At 34.3% G+C, this 12,622-nt stretch overlaps 1 protein-coding gene and 1 pseudogene across 1 annotated transcript; both read right to left on the bottom strand.

Annotated features, from left to right (window-relative positions):
- Positions 1–2,221: 2,221 nt before the first annotated feature.
- Positions 2,222–4,962, bottom strand: LOC132046740 (tubulin alpha-3 chain-like; annotated as a pseudogene).
- Positions 4,963–5,110: 148 nt separating this feature from the next.
- On the bottom strand, positions 5,111–10,021 carry LOC132046739 (LRR receptor-like serine/threonine-protein kinase HSL2). Its single transcript, XM_059437477.1, has 2 exons — positions 7,139–10,021; positions 5,111–5,799 (listed from the first exon to the last, which is right to left on the bottom strand). The coding sequence occupies exons 1-2, from the start codon at positions 9,705–9,707 to the stop codon at positions 5,414–5,416; spliced, it is 2,955 nt and encodes a 984-aa protein (XP_059293460.1). The 5' UTR covers positions 9,708–10,021; the 3' UTR covers positions 5,111–5,413.
- Between the last annotated feature and the right edge of the window lie 2,601 nt (positions 10,022–12,622).

The following is a 12,622-nucleotide window of genomic DNA, read 5'->3' as shown; positions in this document are numbered from 1 at the left end:
GCATCAAGAGTAGAAAATTTACTTGGAGCACGGGTTCAGTTGTCGTAAACACAAAAAAACAATACTTCATTTTTTTTGGCGGTATTGAGAATCCCTAATCAAAAGTCGGACACCGTTTCATTTTGTAGATGAAGAGGGCGGGATAGAACTTTTATTTCATCGATGGATGCATACATAAATTATTTAAATATATATATGATTTTTCACTAAAGCCAACAATTGAATAAATTTCAAAGAGATATTTAGTTACTTATAGAAGACACAATCTATTAGAAAAGACACTTCAAATCAAATGAACTATTAATTTGAATTATAAAATAAAATTTAAATTAATTAAATACAAATTCTTCAGTATACATAAAAATGAATGTGAATATTTAATATCAAAATAACTGTGAATATGATTTACGGATTGTCTACAACTTTTCCCTATTAATCTAATGTTTTTATAAAATAATATATGTTTTCTTAAAAAATTTAAGTAAATACTACAAAAAAGTAACATGAGAAAAATTTATATATATATATTTTCTTTATGAATAAAATACCTAGAACCTTGCAAATAATGCAATTTGTTTGGGAGTCTTTCTGTGAAAATACGTCGTCTTTTCTTCTCTTAATTTTCTCCTCCAATTGACGTTTAATCCATCTACTCAGGAGTAATAATGATCAATATAAAAGGCCGGGACAAATCTGAATGTGGCTCATCTAAGTTTTTACAATGCCCAAAATAAGGAGTAGGTCTATGAATAAATTGGATCATTTATATAATTAGTGAAAAGTCAGTTTTTTCACTCAAAACATTCCAACCAACAATTGCAACGGTTAGAAACCAAATGAGGAATCCGTTAGTTACATTAAATTACACCCCCCTCAAGTAAATTTGATATTTTTATTTATTTTTAATCAATAAAGATATTGGAAGCTAATAGGAAGGGATTTTAGTAATTTAACTTTTTAGTTAAAGTTTTCACGCTTTGATATAGTATAGATAGATATAGATATTGATCACTCACGTTGTTATTTTCAAGATTTTCGCTTTTGGGTCATATAGATATATTTATGCTCAATAACACTAAATTCACATTATATATATACAATATATATAATATTGCATTCTTAAATAAATTAAATACTTCTATAAAAGAAATTACATTTACTAAATTTAGTAGTATCCTGAAATTACAATTTTTTGGATTTAAATGAACAGTCACTCGTGTAAATAAATGATTAAATAAATAAAATGAAAAATGCATAAAAATGCCCCTACCATAATTTTATGAGGAATTAGGATTCTGTTGAAGTTTGAACCCCTTCACGCAAGGCAGCTCCGCCTTGTTTGAAACAATTCTATATTAATATATTTAAACTATGAGAAATCCATAGCTCCTATTTAAAGAAATACTAATGTTCCAATAGTTTGCTAAAGTCCTACTATATTAAGAAATTCTAGCCAAGAAATCTTTTCACAAACTCGAGTTAGTCAATTATAGAGCAGGAATTACCATACCAATGATCCAATAGTAACTTAAGAGGGACACGATCTTCCTTGTTTTATAATGTATAGTACGCTTTCATCTAGCTTCTTAATGCTCTCACTATTGTTTATTCATGCAAGTACCTTTGATTATCCAACTCCTTATGATTGTTTTCTTCTGTTGATTGCTATGTAATGTTTTCCATATTATGTGTTATGTCCTCTTTAATTATGTATTTTCTTTGTTTAACGGCTTTGATGTGCGATGTTTGAGAAATGCCTTTCTAAACAACCTCTTTATCACAACGTAGGGATAAAGTTTGGGTATCTTGTACCTTTCTCGTATCCCACTAATAATTACACCAGTATGTTGTTATTGTTGTTGTTGCTCGGACTATTTCACTTGCATCAATGTTATATAATGTACAACTTATATAATATTAATTGAATTTAATATTTTGTCACAACTAAAACAAGGACAGCATGGTTACAAATTACAAGAGACAATTGATAAGGGTCATGACTGAGTAAAAAATTAGGAACTTAACTCGAAAGGACAAATCAAGCACAAACCCACAAAAGTTGGAGGCAAATAAAAAAATTGATAACCAGTGACTTGGATAAGGATTGAATACTTTTCTCTTTTTCTTAAAAAAATTTCAATCCGCAAATATCCTCAGATATTATTCATTTTTATTTTCGGTAATGAGATTATTCATTTTGTTTCAAGGCCCAACCGGAAAAAATATTAAATTTGATGAATATTTATTCTATACGATTTCATCTTTATCACACTTTTTGTCTTACAAAAAAATTCATATAATATTATCCAATGAAAAATTGTATATTTATCACATAACCAAATTAAGCAGTGGTACATGTATAAAGTGGAGATCTCTTTTTACAAATATTGTATCAGTACTAAATAAACATCTATTGAAATCAAGAAAAGGTGATAAAAAAACATCTAATGATCCATCACACTCCCACTCATTAGTATTCTTCTCCTTCACTACCCTCTTCACCCTGCCCATATTCAGCACCAACCTCCTCATAATCTTTCTCAAGTGCAGCTAAATCCTCACGGGCTTCAGAGAAAATTCACCTTCCTCCATGCCTTCACCAACATACCAATGAACAAAGGCTCTTTTCGCATACATTAGATCAAATTTGTGGTCAATCCTGGAGAAAACCTCAGCAACACTAGTAGAATTGGATATCATACACACTGCTCTTTGTACCCTGGCCAAATCGCCTCCTGGAACAACAGTTGGAGTCTGGTAATTGATACCACATTTAAAGCCTGTTGGACACCAATCAACAAATTGAATGCTACGCTTGGTTTTGATAATGGATACAGCAGCATTCACGTCCTTGGGCACCACATCTCCTCGATACATTAGGCAGCACGCCATGTACTTGCCACGGCGAGGATCACACTTGGCCATCATAGAAGCTGGTTCAAAAGCAGTAGTGGTGATTTCTGCCACAGAATGTTGTTCGTGGTGAGCCTTCTCAGCTGATATAACTGGGGCATAAGACGAAAGCATGAAGTGGATCCTTGGGTATGGGACCAGGTTAGTCTGAAATTCATTCACATCAACATTCAAGGCTCCATCAAACCTCAGAGAAGCAGTCAGAGATGAGATCACCTAATTAAAATTTAGAAAGCTCATTACATTGATAACAGAAACAAAATCATACAAGGGTGTAACGGTCCAAGTTGTAAATGTGCTGATACCTGTGACACCAATCGGTTCAAGTTGGTGTAGGTGGGGCGTTCAATGTCAAGGGAGCGGCGACAGATGTCATAAATTGCTTCATTATCAAGCAAGACAGCAACATCTGTGTGTTCCAGGAGGGAGTGGGTTGACAGCACACTATTGTATGGCTCCACAACAGAGGTTGAAACCTGAGGAGAGGGGTACACAGTGAACCCAAGCTTGGATTTTTTACCATAGTCCACTGACAAACGTTCTAACAGAAGTGAACCTAAGCCAGAACCAGTGCCTCCACCAACGGCATTAAAAACCAAAAAGCCCTGCAGACCAGTGCAGTTGTCTGCGAGCTTTCTGACCCGATCCAAGCAAAGATCAACTATCTCCCTTCCAACTAGTAAAGAAAAAGCTCAACAATTAAAAGTTATATCACAAATTCAAAATAAGGCACAATTGAACTAGGTGCAGAATGTGTACTTGTATAATGGCCTCGTGCGAAGTTGTTTGCAGCATCTTCTTTACCACTGATCAATTGTTCAGGGTGAAATAGCTGGCGATATGCTCCAGTTCTCACTTCATCAATAACAGTGGGCTCAAGATCAACAAAACAGCACGAGGAACGTGCTTCCCTGATCGGTTTCGCTGAAAAATGTATTGAAGGCATCATCACCTCCTCCTAAAGTCTTGTCACCTGGCATCTGGCCGTCCGGCTATCAAAGACACAAATAATTCAGAAAATATTAGAGAATGAGGAAAGAATAGTTGACAATATCATTCACACATTGCTTAAGAGATAGGAAAATACATCAATTGCTTAGTTCCAAACTTCCAGTTGACATTGGGAACAAATATTTCATCATGTATACTTGGTTAATTGGCTAAGGAAAATGTGGCACATCCTATGAAGATAAATTTTGCATGCAGTGGTTCAAAACCAATCATTAGCGAAATAATCATCTGTTTCTACCATTTTGGGATTTGTTAACGGAAACTATTGCATAAATTTCTTATATAAAACATTTTCCTCTGCACCAAATGAAAGATCTACAAATAAATATCATTCGGAAAAGCAGAAAGAAAAGAAAAAGAAGACCTGAATGCCATGTTCGAGGCAATAAAGTTCCCAGCAAGCATTGCCAACCTGAATACCGGCCTGGCCAATGTGAATGGAAATGCACTCCCTCATCTCTCTTTTTGTTTTTAATGATATATTTTGCAGAATGAGCGAGCAAGAGGATCAACGAAGAAGGTCTTTATGAAGACCTCTCACAATCTCCCGAATTTGAATGCACTTTCTGCTCTTCTCCTCCCCTTGTTCACTGATTCTACGGGGACATCATAAATAAATGGAGGGACAGTGGCTAATGCTGGTTTAAACATGGACACACACACCATAGGTTTTTTTTTTTTTTAATACGAGGGAATATTTCTTTGTATGTTGAAACAAATTCGTGCCCATCATTTTTATTTATTTCCATCAACAGATATTTCGTTCTTTCAATTAAAGAATATATAACTTAATACATCTTAAAACCATGATATTATCATTTCGTTTTCACTCTTTCTCCTTCCTCTTCCGCAAAAAAAGAACAGAGAGCAAATATTCTGACTTTTGACTTTTGGGTTGGAAAATTTTCATTAGTTGTCACCAAAACTCAAGCATGATTAAAAATAATCGCCATTCTTTGATGTGCGAAAATGGAGAAGTGATATCAAACAGTAATATTTTACGGTAAGATTACTAATAAGAATCGGACCAATGGTATTCAGGTATTGCCACAAGCGTGATCAGATACTTTCTTATTGGCTGAAGAAGGAACTGACATTTCATGTGTTGCTAGTTGCTACCTCAGCCTGTTGTTAGTAAAGGAAAATCTTAACACCATTTCAGTCAAAAATTTGGACACAGAATAAATTACTAGTATATGAATGTAAAGTTCATATATGCAACAAAAACTCAATGTTGAGTTGTTACACATGAAGTTTACAGGGTCAGCGAGCTTTTAGTAAAGCTACTATATATGTGTACTGGAGTATCTAACAAGGCACTAGTTAACCAGAGCAGCAAACTAAATCAACATATAAATCTTGCCAGATGACACTTAAAAAAGCCCCATCAAGCAGACATTAAGCAACAAACACCTAATAGCACACGTTCTTTTACAGTCTACACTAGTATTAGAGTACTTAAGCAAGGACATGTCGAAACAGTGAAAAGCTATCGGATTGATTTAGAACGAGCAAAGGGGCTATCCTTAAGCAATTCAACAACTATTCTCATGGAGGGCCTATTAATGGGAATTGCTGAAGTGCAAAGCAAAGCCACATCAAAAACATTTTTAATCTCTTCGTAATTGCTTGCAGTTGGATTCATTCTCTGGTCGACTAGCTGGTTCAAATCAAGTATACCACTTGATCCCGTAACATGGCCAGTTCCATCGTTTTTCTTAGACGACGTTGCAACCTCTAAAGCCCACTTGACAATGTCCTTGTTCTCACCAAAAGAGGAGTCATTAGGCCTTTTACCGGTTATTAGTTCCAACAATACCACACCAAAGCTATAAACGTCACTCTTCTCGGTAATCTTCAGAGTGTATGCATATTCTGCAATCAGAACAAAGGAATCGAGGTTAAGTTTAAACGTGCAGCTGAAAACCTTGGATAGCACATTTGCCATCCCATGAGATATTTAGCAAACTTTAGCATCGTCTTAATCATTAAGAACCCAAGATCAACTTAACAAACAGTCTGCAATTACAAGCAAAAGGCCATCAAAAAATTTCCATTAAGGATGTTGGTTTCTTTATTCTTCTCAATTTTTCAAGGGAAGGGCATATTGGCAGTCACAAACCAGATAGAATAAGCTTTACAAAAAGGATGAAATTGTATGTCCAACCAAAGAGGACTTCACCGGAATAAATAGAATTTATGATGTTCATAAATTAGAAACAAAGCAACAATACTTAGTCACATGTCTCTTTCATTTTCTAATCTTTCAGATCAAATCTTAAATAAGTTTACAAATGCTAGGTGACAGGACATACATGTCACTCCTATTTTTTATTCTTTCGATTAAATCTTGACTGTATTAACAAATATTAGATGACAAAATCATTCAATTATATGATGTGATCCCAGAATTAAATATTACTACTAGTATTTAATAAATGGTCATGCAGACTTCAGAAACGGAGTGCCCAACTATGCTCTGATTTTACTTTGACATATCCCAAATGAAACTCAGGATTAAATATTACTGGTAATTAAAGTACAAGATAGTCATGCAGACTTCAAAAATGGGGTGCCCAATCATTCTTTGATTTTACTTTGACAAATCCCTTTGTTAAACTTAGAATCAAGCATTAGCATGCAATAAATAATAACGCAGACTTCAGAAATACTGTGCAGAGGAATGACACTAGATAGCAGATGCCACCACTAAATGGAGATCAATAAGTTTTCCAATCTACTTACAAGTTTGAAACATCTAACCTAAAATTTGCTCTGATTTCATATAAAAGAACCTAAAAATCAAATCAAAATTTCTAGATAGTATGTGAAGTTACCAACACTTCCATAAAACTATTTTCTGGATGTCCTTTATATACCGGACGCAAAAATACTATTATTAACTACAAGTTAACACAGAAATAGAACAATAACAACACTAATTAGGCCTCGATCCCAAACAAGTAGAGGTTAGTTATATGAATTCCTATTGTCCATATCCCTAATATGTATATGCCTATCTCGATCCAATATTATAAGGAACTAGTCTTTTTAGACGTAGATAGTTGTCAACATTTTCTATTGGCATATAAATTTCTAACAAGACTAGAAAACTTCTAACAGTCATCAGATCCAAAGTAAACGTACTAACACGACGATGATAATAGAAAGGCAAAAAAAAAAGTGAAAATACAACAAGGGAATTATAGCTCACCAGGTGCAATGTAGCCGTACGAACCAGCAACGTGGGACATGGCTTGATCACTCTCCTCAGTATCCCGTTGCATTACCTTAGCCAGCCCAAAATCAGCCACTTTTGGCTTGAAATCCTCATCCAACAAAATGTTATTAGACTTAACATCTCTGTGCACTATTGCAGGCACAGAATCATGGTGCAAATAGGCCAATCCTTGAGCTGCTCCAACTGCTATGGCAAATCTCCTTGGCCAATCCAAAAGCTCGCCACCTTTTTCCCCATGTAATGCATCTCCTAAGCTCCCATTCTCCATGTATTCATACACCAATATCCTGAAGTCATCACCAATGCCACTATACAATAATTTCACTATGTTTCCGTGCCGGACTCTCCCTAATGTCTCCACTTCTGACCTGAACACCTCCTCGGATTCTCTTTCCCGTTTAGTTTCCCAAAGCTTCTTCACTGCGACCATATTCCCGTTTTTCAGTCTGACCCGGTATACCCGACCCGACCCACCAGCCCCAATGAGATTGTCATCTGTCAGTGAAGCTAACAAGTCTCCCTCTGTGAACCCAACCCGTTGGAATGCTGTAATTCTCCATACACTTCTGCGCTTGCTACGGGGTAGCAGCTTGAGTAAGACCCAAACAAGTGACCCAACAAGTATGAAGGCAAAAGCTGATAAAATACACACCAAATACAAGCTTACACTTTTGGATCTTGGGCATTGGGGCAGAGTTTTAAGATCCGGACTACAAAGATCCGGGTTGCCCTTTAAACCCGAGATGAAAAAATCATTATCGAACCCAAGTGGCACTTTCCCTTCAAGCCTGTTATTTGATACATTGAATTTGTTGAGCTTGAGCTTGCTCAGCTCAGACGGAATTTCGCCTGAAAACAAGTTACCAGCGAGGTCTAAATAGGTTAAGACCGGTAACATCCCAAGCTCACCAGGAATTTCACCTGTCAATTGATTGTTAGCTAAATTCAATTCAGTCAAGTCATTCCAAGTACTAACTGACTTGGGAAGTTGACCCGTGATCCTATTTTCTGAAAGATCAAGCTTTTGTAACGTTTTCAATCTTGTGATACATGAAGGCAACTCCCCTGATAATTGATTCTTGCTTATGTCCATGATCACAACCTTTTCCAATTTGCATATTTCTTCTGGCAATTCCCCCGAGAATTTGTTCCCAGATATGAGAAATTGTGTTAGGCCTCGAGCATTGGAGATTGAAGCAGGAATTGAACCTTGAAAGTTATTGTACCTCAGTTCAAGAAATGTATATCCAGCAAACCCCCAGAAACCAGTTGGTAATTCCCCAGAGAATTGGTTGTTATACATACGCACATAAGTTAGTGAATTACACTCTCCATAGGATTCTGGGATTGACCCATTGAACTTATTATCAAACAGGTTCAAAATCCTAAGTTTCTTTCTGGAACAAAGATTAGGCGGCAAAGAACCTTCTAGATTGTTACCAGAGACATCAAACTCATCCAAATCTGAATTTACACCAAAATTATGAGGTAAAGTACCTGAAAAACTGTTGTTAAACAGCTTAAACTGACTAAGATTTGGATTAAGACCTAAACTTTCTAAGATCTCGCCTTCTAAATTGTTATCATTGAGATTAAGAGATACCAGGGGCAAACGGGCAAGGGTACCAGGTATTTTACCAGTGAGATTATTCTGTGAAGCGTCAAACCTGAACAAAGAACCAAGACCTGAAAACTTGTCTGGCAATTCACCTGAAAAATGGTTTGCAAAGAGCTCTATTTGCTGTACACTTTTAAGTTCTCCAATGCTTTCTGGAATCTTTCCAGAGAGATTGTTGTTTGCCACATCAAAATTCTGAATAGATTTCAGGTATCTAATGGAATCTGGAATATTCCCAATAAGATTCGCAGACCGAGCATAGAAAACTCTAAGTTTACCAAGTCGACCAATTGAGAAAGGTAATAAACTTGGTTTAAACGGATTTTGAGCAATTACCAATGTATTCAACTCGGTAAGATTAAACAAGAACTCAGGTATTGAACCATTAAGGAGATTGTTGGCTAAGTTGAGGTCTTGTAATTTGGGTAACCTGCCTAAACTCGCTGGAATATCACCAGAGAAATTATTTGAATTAACATCAAGAAAGGTCAAGTTGTCAAATTTGGTAATAAACTCAGGTAACTGACCAACAAAGAAATTTGAAGAAAGATTCAAAACATGTAGATGTGAACAGAGGGACCAAGAATCAGATGAAATAGAATCACCAAAGTTGTTATCACCAAGATTGAGTTTCTGTAAAGTTGAAATCCGACAAAAGTCAGCCGGAAAATGACCTGAGATTCCAAAACTTTCGAAATCAATGGATACAACCTGACCTGTTTTTTTGTCACATGTAATGCCTGTCCAGTTACAAGGTGAATTTGCAGCAGATTCATTCCAATTGGATAACAATTCATTTGGGTCACCAAGCTGACCTGACTTAACCCTGAGTAAAATGGCTATATCCCGGCTAGATGAACTAGCCGGAATAATGAACAGAAACAATTTTATGAGTAGTACAAATTGGATAGTGATGGACTCCATTGATGTTGGTTCAATGAAATTTCCTAACCAAGTCTTTAAAAAGACAAGAAGAAGCGGTCTTGATGATGATTAATCACAAACATTTGAAAATGGGAGGTTGGATGGTGGGGAGATGAGAGTTAGTAAGAGATGGGGGAAATTTATGCATGGATTACAAGTGTAACCGAAAAGGGGTTTAAGGAGAAAGAAAAAAAGTACTGAAAGTGTGAAGAATGTTCACACATAAAAAAGCTAGTGCTAACTTTTGGACTCTAATGGCAAGAACAAGACAGAGCTACCGTGAACAAGGCTTTCAACAATCTTTTTTTTTTTTTTTTCTTTCTTATTTTTGGACTCCTATGACTAAATGTTATTATAAAGAATATAAAATATAATATAATGTAACGTGAAATATCAAATTTAAAGAAAACTTGATCATTATAGTAAAAATATTATTATAGAAGATTTGACTATAGAAATATTAATATATATGCTCCATAACTTTTTAAAAAAATATTGTACTAATTTTGAGTATATTATAGTAACTTTGTAACTCTGTAATAAACAGTATATTATAGTAACACCCTTCTCATGGAGAAGTTACTATAAATATGACTGAACAAAATCTAGAACTTATATTAGTTGAGGAAAGAAAGTAATTAAGGGTTAAAATTACGTAAGTTTATTACAGAGTGAGTAGAAAGTGAGACTGAGTAGAAAGTGAGACTGATGCTTTTATCTTCTTTTTTGGAATCAACTAAGGAGGGTGTAGCATTTCATATTTGACTATTTTAGTTAGGTTGGGGTCTTTTTCGATGGAGATTATAATTTCTATATATGGCGCGAATAAAAAGTGTTTGGAAATGGGAATGGAATTTTCTTGGATTCGAATTCGTGGGTTTATGGAGACAGGGTAGGAACTTTTTCAACATTATATTACGAACTTTTTCAACATTATATTACTTGGGAATCTAACGACACAAATTTTAACGAAAAATTCTTCTAGAAAAGTTGTTACGTTGCTTAATTTTGAGGCTAAGCCAAATTGAGCAAATACATATTATGGGACACAGAAGTACTAAAAAATGATGCTCGGTAGAAGTTTTATTAGTGCGCGACTTCCGACTAGATCTTTTATTTTATTTATTTATTTATTATTTTTATTATTATTATTAGGTGTAAATATACCCCTCAGCTTTGGGATTTGAAGTGGATATGTCCCTCACAAAAAAAAAAATGGTGCATATATACCCATGTGGTTATACAAATGATGCAAATATATCGTTTATTTTTATTTTGAAAATCATTTAGTTTATTTCTTAATTAAAAAGGTGACGTAGCTTTAAAAAAATAAGTCTACCCATTTTTTTAATAGACTTTTTTTTAAAGCCACCTAGCAAATTTTTTCTAGTGGTTTGTCTGGTTCATTTAAAAAAAATATCTTCGTGGCTTTAAAAAAATAAGCCTATTCATTTTTTAAACGAACCAAACCCGACCCAGTAGAAAAAATTACCACGTGGCTTAAAAAAATGGCTATTTTAAAGTCATGTGACTTTTTTTTTTAATTAAAAAACAAATTAACTGATTTGTTTTTAGAAATTCTGTCAGCGAAAAGAATATATTTGCGCCATTTGTTAATGACGGGAGTATACATGCACCTCTTTTTTAACGAATAATATATCTGCTCTAAATCACAAAGTTGCGAGGTATACTTGCTCCTTTTCCCTTATTATTATTGTTGTTGTTATAGAGGGGCACTTTGAACCCTTTCAGACGGATCGCTCAAATCATCTGTAGTCTGGTATGAATGAAGTAGATTAGGGAGTTGATTCTCGGGTGATCAAACAAGTCTTTGGTTTGGCTAGCATTGTCTGACTTAATAGTTGACTGTAGTTCGCGCTATGTTTGCCACATGTCTGGTTTGACTATAGTTTACAAAAGTCTTATAATCACGTAAATGTTAATATTATCTGTGATGCTTTATAAGAATATAAATTTAAAAGTCTTTATTTCTTTTTAAAATTCTGTGCCTAATCGAGTTGATCACATAAATTAAAAGGAATAACGGGGCTAATATTAAAGTATTTTATTAAATCCCGAAAGGATCCACTATTTCCGAAATGAAAAACGAGAATACATTGTTTTCCTTTTGCTATTTATTTCCAAATATTTTCATAAACTATAATATATGTTGTATTTTCCCATAAAATATACATGTTTTGTTTCCTTTTTAGTTAGTCTGAAAAATAGTATTTCTTTTCTTTGATAAATTAATAATGCGATAAAGAGTATTCATAATAATTAGAGAGAACATTTAGGCAATATCCTAGATAGATAAACGACATGCCGGCATCGAATCATAAGCTGTTGAATCCACCAAAAAGACCATTACGTTTGGTCGATTAATTATATAATTTATTTAGACTAATATAATACTAATTTGATTTCCATATTTGTATACTTCGATAGAATTAGGAATTTAGCTATTATAACTTCCGATAGCCAGCCAACTGATAAATGATTCTATAAACACCCAAACATTATTGAACTCTATTTTTGTAGATTGCACAAGGTAATTTATGCATTTTAATAACTCTCACTTCATCTAATAATTGCAATACTAACAATATTATCAATTTGGCAGTGACATGATGCTCATGTCATTCTTCCGTCACTGTATAGTTCTCGACAAAGACCACTGTATGAGGTTTGGATGATGATGATCAGTGGTCAAAGTTATGAAAATTTAGTTGAAATCTACGATTACATCAGAGCAATATGGGATTACTCATTCCTATTTGCAATCTCAAGTACTTTCATTCTTACTAATTGCATTCTTGTTCTTATTTAAGGGTAAATTAGAAATAATTATCAATTTTAATTTTAAATTTCAAAATTAAAAATTATTTTAGAATAATTTTCTTAAGCTCAAGTGA

The sequence above is a fragment of the Lycium ferocissimum genome, chromosome 2, assembly GCF_029784015.1.
Source record: "Lycium ferocissimum isolate CSIRO_LF1 chromosome 2, AGI_CSIRO_Lferr_CH_V1, whole genome shotgun sequence".
In the NCBI taxonomy this organism is placed as follows: domain Eukaryota; kingdom Viridiplantae; phylum Streptophyta; class Magnoliopsida; order Solanales; family Solanaceae; genus Lycium; species Lycium ferocissimum.
This window is presented reverse-complemented; position numbering and strand designations above follow the sequence as displayed.

What these genes read in the sequence shown, in the direction of transcription:
- LOC132046739 (XM_059437477.1), bottom strand. Translation starts at nt 9,707, where the DNA reads ATGGAGTCCATCACTATCCAATTTGTACTACTCATAAAATTGTTTCTG. An exon ending in GTACGGCTACATTGCACCTG is followed by an intron (nt 5,800 to 7,138) that starts GTGAGCTATAAT and finishes TTCTGATTGCAG; the next exon opens with AATATGCATACACTCTGAAG.